The sequence below is a fragment of the Neophocaena asiaeorientalis genome, unplaced genomic scaffold (assembly GCF_003031525.2).
Source record: "Neophocaena asiaeorientalis asiaeorientalis breed wild unplaced genomic scaffold, Neophocaena_asiaeorientalis_V1.1 scaffold69, whole genome shotgun sequence".
NCBI classification, from domain to species: domain Eukaryota; kingdom Metazoa; phylum Chordata; class Mammalia; order Artiodactyla; family Phocoenidae; genus Neophocaena; species Neophocaena asiaeorientalis.
In genome coordinates, this window is record NW_020174373.1 from 3,642,742 (window position 1) to 3,657,126 (window position 14,385).

At 43.8% G+C, this 14,385-nt stretch overlaps 1 protein-coding gene across 2 annotated transcripts in view; it reads left to right on the forward strand.

Annotated features, from left to right (window-relative positions):
• STS (steroid sulfatase) overlaps positions 1 to 14,385 on the forward strand; it is a 180,439-nt gene that overhangs the window by 102,650 nt on the left and 63,404 nt on the right. For both annotated transcript variants that reach the window (XM_024756278.1, XM_024756277.1), the window contains one exon: positions 11,920 to 12,056. In XM_024756278.1, coding sequence (XP_024612046.1) covers positions 11,920 to 12,056 — 137 coding nt within the window. The remainder of the gene's footprint in view (positions 1 to 11,919; positions 12,057 to 14,385) is intronic.

The following is a 14,385-nucleotide window of genomic DNA, read 5'->3' on the forward strand; positions in this document are numbered from 1 at the left end:
TATATGAATATTCATATGATCAGGAGGAATTTTAATGGGTTCCTTGGCGTATGACTTTGGGACTGGATGGAAACAAATTTGATTAGCCTAAGGGTATTGAACCTCAACCAGTTCATCTTTGTTTAACTTTAATTTCATTTATTTTTTATTGAAGTGTAGTTTATTTACAATGTCGTGTTACTTTCAGGTGTACAGCAAAGTGATTCTATTACATATACTATAGATATACTATGTACATATATAAATTCTTTCTCAGATTCTTTTCCATTATAAGTTATCACAAAATATTGAGTAGAGCTTCCTGTGCTCTACAGTAGGTCCTTGTTGTTTATTTGTTTTATGTATAGTAGTATGTATCTGTTAATTGCAAACTCCTACTTTATCCCTCCTCCTGCCCTTTCCCCTTTGGTAACCATTAGTTTGTTTTCTATGTCTGTGAGTCTGTTTCTGTTTTGTAAATAAATTCATTTGTATTATTTTTTTAGATTCCACATGTAAGCAATATCGTATGGTATTTGTCTTTCTCTGTCTGACTTACTTAGTATGATCATCTCTAGGTCCATCCATGTTGCTGCAAATGGCATTATTTCATTCTTTTTTATGGCTGAGTAATATTCCGTTGTATATTTATACCACATCTTCTTTATCCATTCATCTGTTGATGGACACTTAGGTTGCTTCCATGTCTTGGCTGTTGTAAATAGTGCTGCAGTGAACATTGGGGTGTATGTTTCTTTTCAAATTAGAGGTTTCATTTTTTCTGGATATATGCCCAGGAGTGGGATTGCTGGGTCATATGGTAACTCTATTTTTAGCTTTTTAAGGACCCTCCATACTGTTTTCCATAGTGGCTGCATCAACTCGCACTACTGCCAACAGTGTAGGAGGGTTTCCTTTTCTCCACACCCTCTCCAGCATTTATTGTTTGTAGACTTTTTGATGATGGCCATTCTGACCGGTGTGAGGTGATACCTCATTGTAGTTTTGATTTGCATTTCTCCGACACTTAGCGGTCCAACCAGTTTATCTGGATTGTAATGGGGTTTCTGCAGTTTTCTTCCAGAACTAGATATCTAGGATGCTCTAGCAACACCATAGCGGGAGGTTATGCTTATTGAATGATTTGAAAAGGGTTTAGTCTTTAAATAGGTGATTCTAATGTAAACGACTATTGCCCACATTGGAGCGATGCATAAATTGGCCAGTATTAGTGACAATACTACCACGTGTGTACCATGATGTCATTCACACAAAAAACTTCTCATATACATTATCTGAAGATTCAAAGATTTTAAACATCTAGGTAAAATCATCCTTGGGTAACATCGTCTTCCTGTGTTACAGGAGATATCTGATTTGCTGAATTGTTATTTTCGGGAATCTAGAGAGAATTGCCTTAATATGGTACCAAAGAATCATAACAGACTATGACACTATCATATTTATAAAAATTTTTTTCATGGATCTGAAGACATTTAAATGTGTATCTCTTTGACCAGAATGTCCTGAGAAATTTAGGCAGGCCTTACGAGCTCTGTGAGACATGGATTCAGGGCTACTCAGAAGCAGAAGAAGGAAAACCTCGTCCAAGCAATAACAGTGTTTGTGAAGTTTATTCAGATGCTCTTGAATCAAAATTTTCCGATTGAAACCAGTGCTTTATTTCAGTGTATTGATCTAAAAACCAGTTTTGGGGTACACAGCTCTCCCTGGGTTCATTTGTCAAAGGTGATGAGGAAAATGATTTAAGCTCTCATTTCTAACATTTATATTCTCTCTCTGAACCTTGTGGATGAAATGATTTATACTCAGACGTTTGTTCTCGAGATACTAACTTGCGATATGAAGATACAGATGACAAGGGCATAAGGGGATGATGCTTTATTGGTTTGTGACTCTCTCAGATGAAGTCTGCTGAACCAAATTTAGGTACGTGCCCGGGATTACAAGCAGGTGTTTCCAAGTTGAGGAGAGTGACGGTGTGGAATATATAACTATGCACTCCACGATCCCTCACCCTAATTTACTCTTTTAGGGATAGAACTTATCTTGGGAAGATGCTTCTACTATTAGAGACCTAGATAATTAGCTCAACACATGTTCTAAGCTGTACAGTAATTCGAGACAGGTCATCCTAAACACACTTTAATTAGCAAGAAATCCTTGTTGCTCTGACAGGAAAGGAATGACCTGTAGATTTCTTAGAGATACTTAATCCTCCTTATATGCCCTGAATGAAGGGCCCTTCAGTCATTCCAGCTTTCTCCCTGGTCATGACTCCCATCCATGCTTTGTAAAACAGATCCAGCTTGGGTGCCCAGCTAGGGATGTGTTCAAGTTTTAGCAGATACTGGTTAGATATACGCCAGGCACTGTGGATATACACGTATTCTTGGTCACGTTTCATACCCGTCACCTCTTACGTGCTACAAAAGGACCCTGGGAGATGGGTGAAGAGATGTCTTCTTTTGGAGGAATTTGAGGCTCAGAACTTTGGAGTGAGAGCAAAAGCCCCACAGGGAATAGTAGATAGTGGGTTAGAACCCATACCTAACTCTCTGTGAGGGCTCTCTTGAGCGGACCATAACAAGCTGGCTGCCTTCCTTGCTGCCATATATACTCTGCAGACTTACCAGTAAGGTTCGAGTGTGGATTATTTGGAAGGAGACTAGGAAATTCAATACCCCTTCTCCAGATGGAAGCATCCGGGTCCCATGCCCTCAAAGGAGAACACACCTGGGAATTCTTAGATAAACTCATGTTCGTAGTACAATCCTTAACCGTGGCGAGGGAGAAGTGGCTGAGTATTCCGAAAAGATAAAGGCTACGTGGTGACGGGTGAATTTAGCAAGTTAATTTTGTTCCCAAGGTAGTTTTTTAGTTCGGGTTGAACTGCGTTGAAAAAGGTGCGATGTCAGCGGGTGGAAAGAGATTCACGTTTCCAATCGTCCTTCATAGAGAGAGGTGAACCCGGGTCATTTCTGCCACGGCAAGAGCCAGATTTGTTGGCCCCTTTGCTCCCTACAGTCACTGAAACCGGCGTTTCGTTGCTAGAAAAAGCATTTCAGTTGAAAGGAACCACTGTGTGTTTCTCTGCCAGTAAAGACACCCTCACTCTGAAGAAATATTCCAAAGTGATGACTTTATGCAAACCCACATAATTTGTATAGTTTAGGGTATCCAGTTACTGGATTCATAAATGCATATGAAATCTACCAGGAGTGTTCTGTTCTCCAGGTCCTGGTTTATGGGAGTTGCATTGACATTACACACAGACACACAGACACAGACACACACACACACACGTGTGTGTGTGTGTGTGTGTGTGTGTGTTTGTAGCTTTAAAGCCTATAATCAAAAGTGAAATCAATGCTAACCATTTTCAGGTAAGGTAACCATTTTCAGGTAAGGTAACCATTTTCAGGTAAGGTAACCATTTTCAGGTAAGCTCATTTTCAGATACTTCTTTTGCTTCATGGAAGTGTCCTTTAGGGTCTACCAGAAAACAAGTCCAAAAGCTGGAGATGACATAGAGTTCTACTTTTCATCGGATTCCCCAGAGTTGTAAGATCCCCTTTTTCTAACTTTACCAAGCCCTGATCCCTGACCTCTCCCCACAGGGAAGCCACGTGACATCAGAATTATGAGGAGTATGAGTGACTGCGGGCAGTAACATCCACAGGGAAATGTCCTGCCCTTGGTGGGGAGTCTTGGGGAAGAGCCCCCCACCCCAGACCTTTTCTGTAGTCCGCAGTTTTATAGTAAATAAATACGCCTTTGTACAAGCATCGCTTGTGTCATGGTAACACCCTCAGCCCTGTGACAGCTGATAAATGTATCATCGGATATCTGACCTTTTATCCTGTCCTAGTGCTGTCAGCGTTTTGCACACTCAGGGTCCCGAGATGCATTTACAGGGTACCTCCAGCCTAGCCTTTCACCTTGCCAGCTGGGCTGTGGTCTCAGTGGCCGTGATGAATAGCTGTGATTGGACACAAAGCTTCTTTGGAGCAAAGGGATCATTTCATTAGTTTAAGCCAGAAAAGAATAGGGGCGACATTGACTTTAGTTCTTGGTGAGAAAAGTAAACCAGATGAAAGATTAAGGGCAACACACAGGGAAACACGCGCGTACAGACACGTTCAAAAGTGAAAAGGTTAAATAATCAAAGAATTGTCTTGTTCAGTAAGGGTAGATGCTACTTGATTGGTTTCCTTTTTTTTCTTTTTAATATTTATTTATTTATTAGGCTGCGCCAGGTCTTAGTTGCAGCATGTGGGCTCTTAGTTGCGGCATGTATGTGGGATCTAGTGCTGTGACCGGGGATCAAACCTGGGCTCCCTGCATTGGGAACACGGAGTTTTAACGCCTGGACGACCAGGGAAGTCCCTTAGTTCGTCTTCTACCTTTCATCGGGCAGCAGGACATGAACTTAGGAACGGGGAGTGGTTCTTTGGACGCGCCCCTCCTTCCAGGCTGAGCAAAAGCTGCAGGTGGAATGCGGTTCTGGAGGACGCTTGTCTGTAGCCATCCTGGGTCCAGGCCCACGGCATTCCTACCTGAATGGAGTCTGGATAAAGCACGCTCAGACCTTCCCTTTTTCATCAAACCCCCAGATCTCTTTGGTGCCCCAGGATTATGACCCAAACGGGAGTCAGGAGGTGTGAGCTTTGGTACGTCAGGCGTTAAGGCGCAAATACGCCGAGGCCCCGGCTGGCAAGGAAATGCGTGCTGGGCGGGATGAGGCTTGGGGCCCGAGGGAGCTGGATTTGGTGCAGTGCATTCGGATGGCTGACTCCTGAGGGCTCCTGCTAACTGCTGTCCCGAAGGAGTGCGGGTGGTACTCCCAGCATCCCAACATTCCAGAGAAATCAGAAATACCGATTTGCGTGTGTGTGGGGGACTATTCCGGGGGATTTTTTTTAAGTTGGACATTTCTCGATTTTTAAAAAATGTTGGCCTGGTTTTTTAGCATTCGGTCCTGATGTTGAGTGAATTGCTGTGTGCTCCACGTCTTAGAAGGGATCCCCATTATACTCACTTCCCTGGTTCCCTCTGGTGAAGCGTGAGGGTGGTCTGCTCACATCCTGCATGTGCTTCTTTCGTGGGTCCAGGCTGGGAGGGAACCTGTAGAATAGATGACCTATCTTTATATCGGGCATCCACCTACTAACAGAGGTATCCCAGACAGGGCAGATTTCCTGGGATGGGGTAACACAGGCAGTCTTGTTTGTTTCCCTTGGAGGGTCCATTCAAGGGGGCACACCCCCATGCTGTTGTACCCCCATCCTTTTAGGGCACTCCTGAGCACTTGGCATGATTACTCAGCCATACTTCCTCTACCTGCTTCCAGGACAAGTCACGATGAACCCTTCGGCAAGGCAGTCCCCACTCATTTCCCACCTGCATTGTGCCCAGAGATAGTCTATTAGGATCCTTGTGTCCACTTAACTGGGCGGGGGTCCTTCTCCAGAGAGGAAGGGGCTCCGTCTAGAAAGCTGAGAGTGGACAGGGCCTCTCGTCAGTTTGTCGTGAGCCTGTCGTCTTTGCCAGGGACCAAGCATAGACTTGAAGGAGGGGGACACGAGGAGGAAGAAGACAAGAAACACAAACAGAAGCAGAAGGAGAAGAAGCAGAAACAGAAGTGGAAGCAAAAACAGAAGAAGCAGCAGAAGCAGAAACAGTAGTAGTTTGGAAATCCATCTTCTTCCCTAGTGTCAAATCTCCTATTACAACGATTTCAATTGTTACTTCTTTGCTTCTACCTGAAGCATAAAGAAATTTGACTTTTTTTCCTACAGATGTTCAATACCTCCGGGTTAGGACACTTAACGAATGAATGCCAGGTAATTTAAAGCCGGAAGCATCAAAGAATCTTCCCACCACCTGTTCCGGAATGGGGCGTGTGGCTGACCTCAAGCCCTTTGATTGAAGTCCAGCTGTGCGTGGAGGGTTGAGCCCGATTATGGATGGTGTCTCCAGTCGGGCGTCCTCACTGTACCCCATTGTGGGTACAAAGCCATATAATCTATAGGAGTCACATAGAGTCACAGGCAAGGCTGTCTGTGAAGGATCGTCTCACAAAGAGAGCCCGTCGTGAAGCTTCACGGATGAGGCCATTGTGGGGAAGCTAGGGTGCTTGTGGGGAAGCAGGGGTGCTTGTCATAGCTGGGGGGATGCCAGCATGACTGAAGTCAGGGCAGCATCTTAAATCTCGTTACACAAACCGACTTTCACACCTGGGTATCTATTTCTTTTCCCTCTGTTTTTGTGGGGGAAAGGTGGCTTTCATGGTTTTCCTGTCTTCGTTTTTATATTTAAGATAGAACTTCATTTTTCTGTGGTTTTGAAAATAGCATGTGCTACTTTAAAAAATCAAAGCAGTATAAAAATGTAAAGAAGTAGAAAGTTAAAATTGTTCCCAGGTTTTCCCCCGTCCCAACTAATCGTCATCCTATTAGTGGTATGTTTCAGTTAGCGGTAAAAATCCATATAGTGGGGTTTTTGTTTTAAAAAATGTATTCTGAAGTGTTCAGTGAATCGTTTGGGGCCACATGCCGTAGGAAGTGTGCTTTTAAAAGCTCACCGGGTGAGTACACAGGTTACGTCTCTGCCATCGTCCACTGCTGTATCTGAATAGCACCCAGGGGACAGTGGCTCAGACACCGATGCATTTATGGAAAGCACACGGCAGGAACTTCTGGAATCTCTCTCTCTCTCCAGGAGTGAGTCCTGACCCCTACCAGGTTGAGATTCACTCTCCTTCTCTGTATCCATCCTCTGATGTGCTCCATCGTGGAACTTAAAGCAGCTGAGACCAATTATTGATGGTCTTGTCTGAACTGTGGGTTGCTGATGGCAGGAGCCGGTCCAGCTTAGCTTTATATTGTGAGTGCTTGGAGTCACGTGGGCAGAATAGATGCGAAAGGCCTGGATGGATGAAGTGAACAGCCAGGTGTGTCCATCTCTGTGCGTACAGAGTGGTGGTTACACGGACTCCGGCTGGGTGACTGTTGACAGCGCTACCTGGTTTATGCCTTAGTCTAATCACCAGCATCTGAGGGGTCTCAGGAGGAATGCACAGACGTCCCTAGTTGCATTCCTGTCATTCCCGACGCTGACTCAAATGGGGACACTCGGTGAATAATCAAGGTCAGACTTTGAGAAGAGGAACACAGTATGCAAGACTGTGGCAGACAGAAAAAATAATAATAATAATGCCATAGCCATCTTCTTGCCTAGGTTTCACTCACGCGTGGACGGGATGTAAATCTTTCTGACTCTGAGATTGGAGTGATTGCAGGTTGCCGGGAAGGTGCAGAGCTGCCTTCTGTATTTGTAACAAATAGAGGGAAGGCATGTAGCAGCTGAAAGTTCTATCTTTTCACACAGCGTGCGAGACAGTGGCAATAAATTCTCAAGAGAGTTGTTTACTGAAGTACTCCAGCTAATAAAAAAGGAGCGAAGCAGTTATGGAGAGATCTCCCTCCCGCCAACTTGCCCCAGCATCATTTAGTTTTCAAGGTCGTAGAGAGGAAGAGAGACCTGGGCCTTCTGAACGAGGGACGATGGCCTTTCCTGCACTCTTGAAGGATAAGGCTGAGCAAGGGCTCCTCCCCCCACACCAACGATCAAGCTGTCAGTCACATCTCAGGATGTGTGCAGGGCAGCAATGGCGGATGTCCGTCCAGCCCACACGCCCACGCTGCATTGACCACACCTCTGTTCCCGGAGGGTAAGTCTTCGTGGTTCGGAGTTTGTGCAGCTGGGTACGCCTCCCTAAATGTTCCAGGGTTGGGTTTTGTGTATAAAACCTCATCAATCCTCTTGGACACCTAGCACCTTGGCTGGTATCTGTCATGGGCAGTCTACTGGATGCCAAAGAGATTACAGAAAAATAATTCTGTACATAGGTGCCTATTTATAATCAATGCATGAATGACCCTCTCCCCTTCCACCCAGGGTCCCCCTACATTACAAGACAGAAATCACATCCCATGGTCATTGATTGAGCCCCAAAGGGGTACCTCTTGGACTCACCTGTTCTTCCTGCCCTCTTTATGAAGGACGTTCGTCTTGGGCTCCCTTGTTTGCTTGTTGCCCCCACTTTATCCTTTGTTTTTTCATCCTCACCTCACGTTTTCAAATGCCTTCATCTCGTGATCCCTGTGATTATAAAATGCCAGTAATGTTGATGGCTGCCTCTTTCCTCAGTTTTCTTATTTTTTTTCCAAGCTGTTGGGCGTGCAGTAGCTCATCCTTCTCTGCCAATCACATCCTGCATTTTTTTTTTTTGGCGGTGTGTGGGCCTCTCACTGCTGTGGCCTCTCCCGTTGCAGAGCACAGGCTCCGGACGCGCAGGCCCAGGGGCCATGGCTCACGGGCCCAGTTGCTCCGCGGCATGTGGGATCTTCCTGGACTGGGGCACAAACCCGTGTCCCCTGCATCGGCAGGCGGACTCTCAACCACTGCGCCACCAGGGAAGCCCACATCCTGCATTTTAAGTTATGACCATGTACATGCTTGGGAAATGGAGTTTTTAAGCTTCCTTGTCTATTTTCCTTAACGCTAAGTCTAAAGATAAATGGGAGAGCAGAGGAGCCTCAGGTGGCAGTGAAATTGTACCCATTCGTAATGTAACTGTCTATTTTGGGACGAGTATGAAGAGTGAGATTTTATGTTCATTTTGGGAAATCCAAGCCAGTTTTTAGCGCCCTAATCTGCTTCTTGAGAAGGAGGTACAGTGTATCCAGTTGTGAGGAAACGTGCGCCCAGAATGACTAGGGTGGAAATTGAACAGGCCACCTGTGTGGCCAAAGTCCATGGTGTCCCATGGCTTAGTCTCACTTCTTTCAGGGTCTTCAAGGGTATGTACCCTTTGAGATAGCCAAGGGATGCCTTTGGTACACACGCTCATGCAAATATCATCAGATCGGATGACAGCCCCTGTGCGTCTGTCTGCACGTGAATATCTCTTCTTTTCTTTCTGAGAGGCAACAGTGAGATTTATACAACAGAGGTGGTGGGTTCTAATTCTCCTGCCTTCAAACTCTAGTTACTGAGAGAAGTGGGGCAAGCCACTTATAACCTTTTTTTTTTTTATTTTGGCTATCCTAGCTGTGAAATAATAACAGTATTTCTTCATTTTATACTCTTGTAAAAGAAAAAAAACATGTGACAGAATTCATCTCCCAGCACTGGAAATATAAAACACTATTCAAGTAATCAACAGCAAGTTGCTGAAGTTGCTGTTTTCAGAGAACAGGAAGTGCCTGACTCACTCATAGTGTGTTCTTTTGTGTTTATTTTCCGTTCCCAAAAGCGAGCGACCTTGAAAGTGTGATACTCAGTAGATGTGAGCAGTTGACCCACAAGTGCGGTAGGAGCTGTAGGAACCCAAGTTGTATTCACATTAGGAAATTGAAAATGAATTTAGAGGAGTGTCATCCATTTATTTATTAAAGGTAAAGTAACGGCATTTGTGAGACCCAGTTGTAAATTTGAAGTGGTTTTGGTTATCATGAGGGGTTAGGTCAGTAAGTAAACAAATACAAGCAATGTTGCTTGAATTAAATAGATTCTTCCTTTAGAACCTTTGCTAGTTGCTTGAATTAAATAGATTCTTCCTTTAGAACTTTTGCTCAATGGCCAAGATGTCGAACACAGGTTGTGATTCCTCCAAAACAGCCAGAGACTTTTGACTTAGGTTAGAAATTTGGAGATATAGATCTACATATATAGGTAGACACACACACAGACACATATGTGTGTGTGTGTGTGTGTGTGTGTGTGTATAAAATAGTTATACATATATGTGTATATATATTATTTTGTATATATAAAATATATACGCACGCATATATATAATAATACCTGCTGTAGAGCAACTTTTACATGAACGACGTTGCATTCATGAGTCCCAAGTAGTTCACTAAAGGTCTGGGTGGTACTTTTGAAGCTGAAAGAGCTAATGCAATATTTCATTGAATAACAGAGGTTTACGGAAGCGATGCTACCTGCCAGGCGTTGTGCTGGTGCCAGGAATCCACAGATGTAGGTGACATGCCCCAGCCTGTGGTCTAGTGGGAGAAGGAGAGCATATAAGTGATCCTTGGGGAGACCAGCAGATGCTTTATCAGAAATTGCATTCATTCACCCATTAATGCATTCATTCCCTTCTTCATTTATGCCCTGATAGCCTTCAAAAGGGCACTCACTCAGTATTCCCTTTTAGCCAGAAAGGAATTGCTGATGGTCGCCTGGAATAAGGTATAGGAGAAGGCTATTGCCTGAAACTGAAACACAGCAACTGAGTGCATTTCTCAGACGTCCACTAGATGTCAAGAGGAAGTGATGTGACTAATTGATCCTTTTGAGCAGACTCAGGTGTGAACCCCCAGACCTCCCTACAGTAACCATGCTGCCTGGAAGTTGTCCCAAGGACCACATGTGCCCAGTGACTTTTAACGCTCCAGGGACTTATAATGCTCCAGCATCTGTGCTTTCTCAACAATTCCACCAGGCTAGGTTTAGGTGTACTCTGAACTACGAAAAGCTTTTGCAGTACCATCCATCTCTCTCGACTAAAGTACAGATTGAGGCCAGTTCAGAGGACGTTCCATTCAACTTCCAAAATTCAGTATTGACAGTGGAGTGTTCCTGCCAGGAGACTTGTTCTCTAAGAGAAGGTGGGCAACATGGCGGCACGCAGAGTTGAACTGGCTTTGAACTGTGGCTCTAAGTAGTTGACAACTCAAGATAGTGTCCTTACTAGGTAGGAGCGTGTGCGCACGCGCGTGTGTGTTTTCCAGAAAGAATACAGTTTTGTAGGTGCTTCGATCCATATAAATTTCAGAGAGAGAGGGAAGAATAGAATTCAAGAAAAAAGTAGGTCAGTCTCCAATACATTTTTTTTTCTGAGTTGTCTCTTTGGAGAATATCTCAAGGACATAGCACATCAGTCTGCTGAACTGTAGAGGGTGCAGTGATTACCTATGGAGAGAGACTTGCCATCCCCCAAGTAAGAGATTCAGTATTCAGCATCATTCAGTGGTATTTTCTGAATTTTCAAACTGCATCGTGTAATCATAGGTTGATCCTAATCAGAATGGTGGCCATATCTTCTTTATCCATTCATTCGTTGATGGACACTTAGGTTGCTTCCACGTCTCGGCTATTGTGAATAGTGCTGCTATGAACATACGGGAATGGATGAGGAAGGTGTGGTACATATATACAATGGAATATTACTCAGCCACTAAAAAGAATGAAATAATGCCATTTGCAGCAACATGGATGGACCTGGAGATTATCATACTAAGTGAAGTAAGTCAGAAAAAGACAAATATTATATGATACTGCTTATACATGAAATCTTAAAAAACTGATACGAATGAACTTATTTACAAAATAGAAGCAGACTCACAGACTTAGAGAACAAACTTATGGTCACCAGTGGGGAAGGGTAGCAGGGAGAGATAGATTGGGAGTTTGGGATTGACATGTACACACTGCCATATTTAAAAGAGATAACCAACAAGGACCTTCTGTATAGCACAGGTAACTCTACTCAATATCCTGTAATAACCTAAATGGGAAAAGAATTTGAAAAGCAACAGATACAGGTATATGGATAACCGAATCACTTTGCTGTATGCCCAAAACTAACACAACATTGTTAATCAACTATATTCCGATACAAAATAAAAAATTTTTAAGAGTTCACTGCCATTAAGTCGGAGCTGATTTAATTTTCCTCAGTTAGTATGCTGAATCTGATATTATCATTTGAGACCGAAAAATTACAAATGCCATGTTTTTTAACCAAGGGAATAAACATTTTCACTTTCAGGATAAAAAACAAACAACAACGGTGGCCAACATGTTTATTTTGCTCTTGGATTTTGGGGTTTTTTTCAGGAATGCTAAGACCCCTTTCTTGCTTGTCCTGGCTTTCCTGCACATGCACACGGCTCTCTTCTCTTCGAAGGACTTTGCCGGCAAAAGTAAACACGGCGCTTATGGAGATGCTGCCGAGGAAATGGATTGGAGTGTCGGTATGTGTCCCTTCATCTTCAGTCTGTCCTTCCAATGTGACTGAGGCTTTTCCTGCTTCTATCTTACTTCCTCTGAGTTTCCACCTATGTCCCCAATGCCTTTAGAGACAGCACGTGCTTTTTGTTTTTGTGTTTCAAAAAACACTAACTGTGAAAGGTAAGCAGAATACAAAACGCATCTCAGCCCCGAGTCCATGCTTGTGTTTACCGATGGGTACAGCAGCAAGAGGAGTCTGGGTCTGTGGGCTGGTGATCAAAGAGATGAACGAAGAAAATGAATCAAAGCGTTAATCCTTATCACCACTTATTCTTTTAGCAATTCAATGTGAACAGCCCCTTGCCTGTAGCAAAGTTAGGCACAGGGTAGATTCGGGAGGCAGAGGACTCGCCATGGGCTACGGCCTTGGTAAGTCTCGAGGCAGTAGCGCTGCAGTCTTCGTGGATGCTGTGAGCCCCACTGTGTTTCCTTCTTCTCCAGCTGTGTGCTTCTTGCTGCGTCTGTGAGGACGGCAGGGATTACCCTGCTCTCTGTGTCCCTTCTCCCTAAGCAGATTACCCTATTTCTGAGAAACGTAGCGTGTTTTTCAGAGGTACCGGTAAGACTTCCTTCTGAGGTTTCCTTTTTATTTCTTTTTATTTTTTTATTTTTTTTTTGCGGTACACGGGCCTCTCCCGTTGCGGAGCACAGGCTCCGGACGCGCAGGCTCAGCAGCCATGGCTCACGGGCGCAGCCGCTCCACGGCATGTGGGATCTTCCCGGACCGGGGCATGAACCCGTGTCCCCTGCATCAGCAGGCGGACTCTCAACCACTGCGCCACCGGGGAAGCCCTGAGGTTTCCTTTTTAAACGGTGTCTTGCACATCGACACGAGATCATGGTGACCGTGCTTTCTTCTGCACAGCTAAGCAGTCTCGAGTCTATTCCACAGAGTGTAGAGGAAGACAGAGTATGTGGGTTAAGCAAAGGGATGGAAAAATCAGTGGGTTCTGAACTTTGCATTCAATTCCTATCTATCCCAGAGATGTGTCTTATGGTGACGTTGCTCGCTCCATCTGGACAAAATTGGACAAAATTGAGCAAATGGCACCCGTGAACAGGTTGCTTAAGATTTTTGCATATTTCCTTTCTTTTCCTTTCCTCCCCCTACCCCCTGCCCCTCTTGTTCTTCCTTCCTTTTCTTTTTATGCCCTGGATTGATAGTTTTTTCATCGAGATGTTTTGGAGGTGTTTGAACATGGCCGCAGAGTTTCTTGGTTGGTTTGTATTAAAAGCAAACTGAGCATGATTTGGTCACCAACGTTGGGAATGACAAGAGCAAGTTTTGTTTCATTTAAATCTTCTAAGGAGCACCGTCTTTTGGACAAGATGACTGCACCCTTCTTCTAGCTTCTAGCTCTTTCTGTTACTATCTCTGTGAACTTGAGAGGTGTCTTAAACCTGTGGGCCTGATGAATTCAGACGAGGTAACTTCCAAGTTTCTTTCTTTTCTAACCTTGTCTGTGATGCTGTCAGATAACAGAAGTGAGCACAGATGCTGAATACGTACTAGGAAAAACAAAACCAGAACAACCTGCCTAATGAGATTCGTAAGAAGAATTCATTATACTTAGGGCTTTGACATACACCCATACAAGCCTGCCTTCTTTTTTCATTCTTAAAACGGTACATGTAAATTAGTATACATTTTCCACACCGTAGTAGTGTAAATCAGTAGAGTACTTCGTGGTGTGAGTCAGTAGAATATTTTATCTCTTTAATGAACGTTATATGTTAGTGTAACAGGTTTCATGTACACCTCTCTGACATTTGTTGGCTAGCAAGCAAACTCATGCTGGTGTCATCACACTTACTGATCAATTTTTCTTTAATTAGAGCAGTACACATGCCTACCCTGACTCATTAAAAAAGTCTAACTTCCAATGTTTTCCTGCTACTGGTCCCTCTTGAATAAAACAGAGAATGTTTTTTAATCTTCGAGATCTGCGTTAGACCCTGATATCATATTAATAGATGATTGTGTTCTTTTTTTGCCAAAAAATAAAAATCCTTCCCTTAAACCATTACATTCATTTCTCAGGACGTTTCTGTTGTTTTACAAATACCTCTGAGCATTTGGAGGAATATTCCTTCTTTCCAAAATGAGCCTTTTATTGTCACACAGAAGGGGACTGTAGCACTCTGGATAATTATGTAATAAAATAACATGAGAGTACTGGCTTAAAAAGAAACGCTGCTAGTACCATGGGCAGCTGAGCTACAGGATGTTACCCAGAGAGGGCACATCTCTGTCCTTTAGAGCATTTTCTTTCTAAATGTTTGGAGGCAACA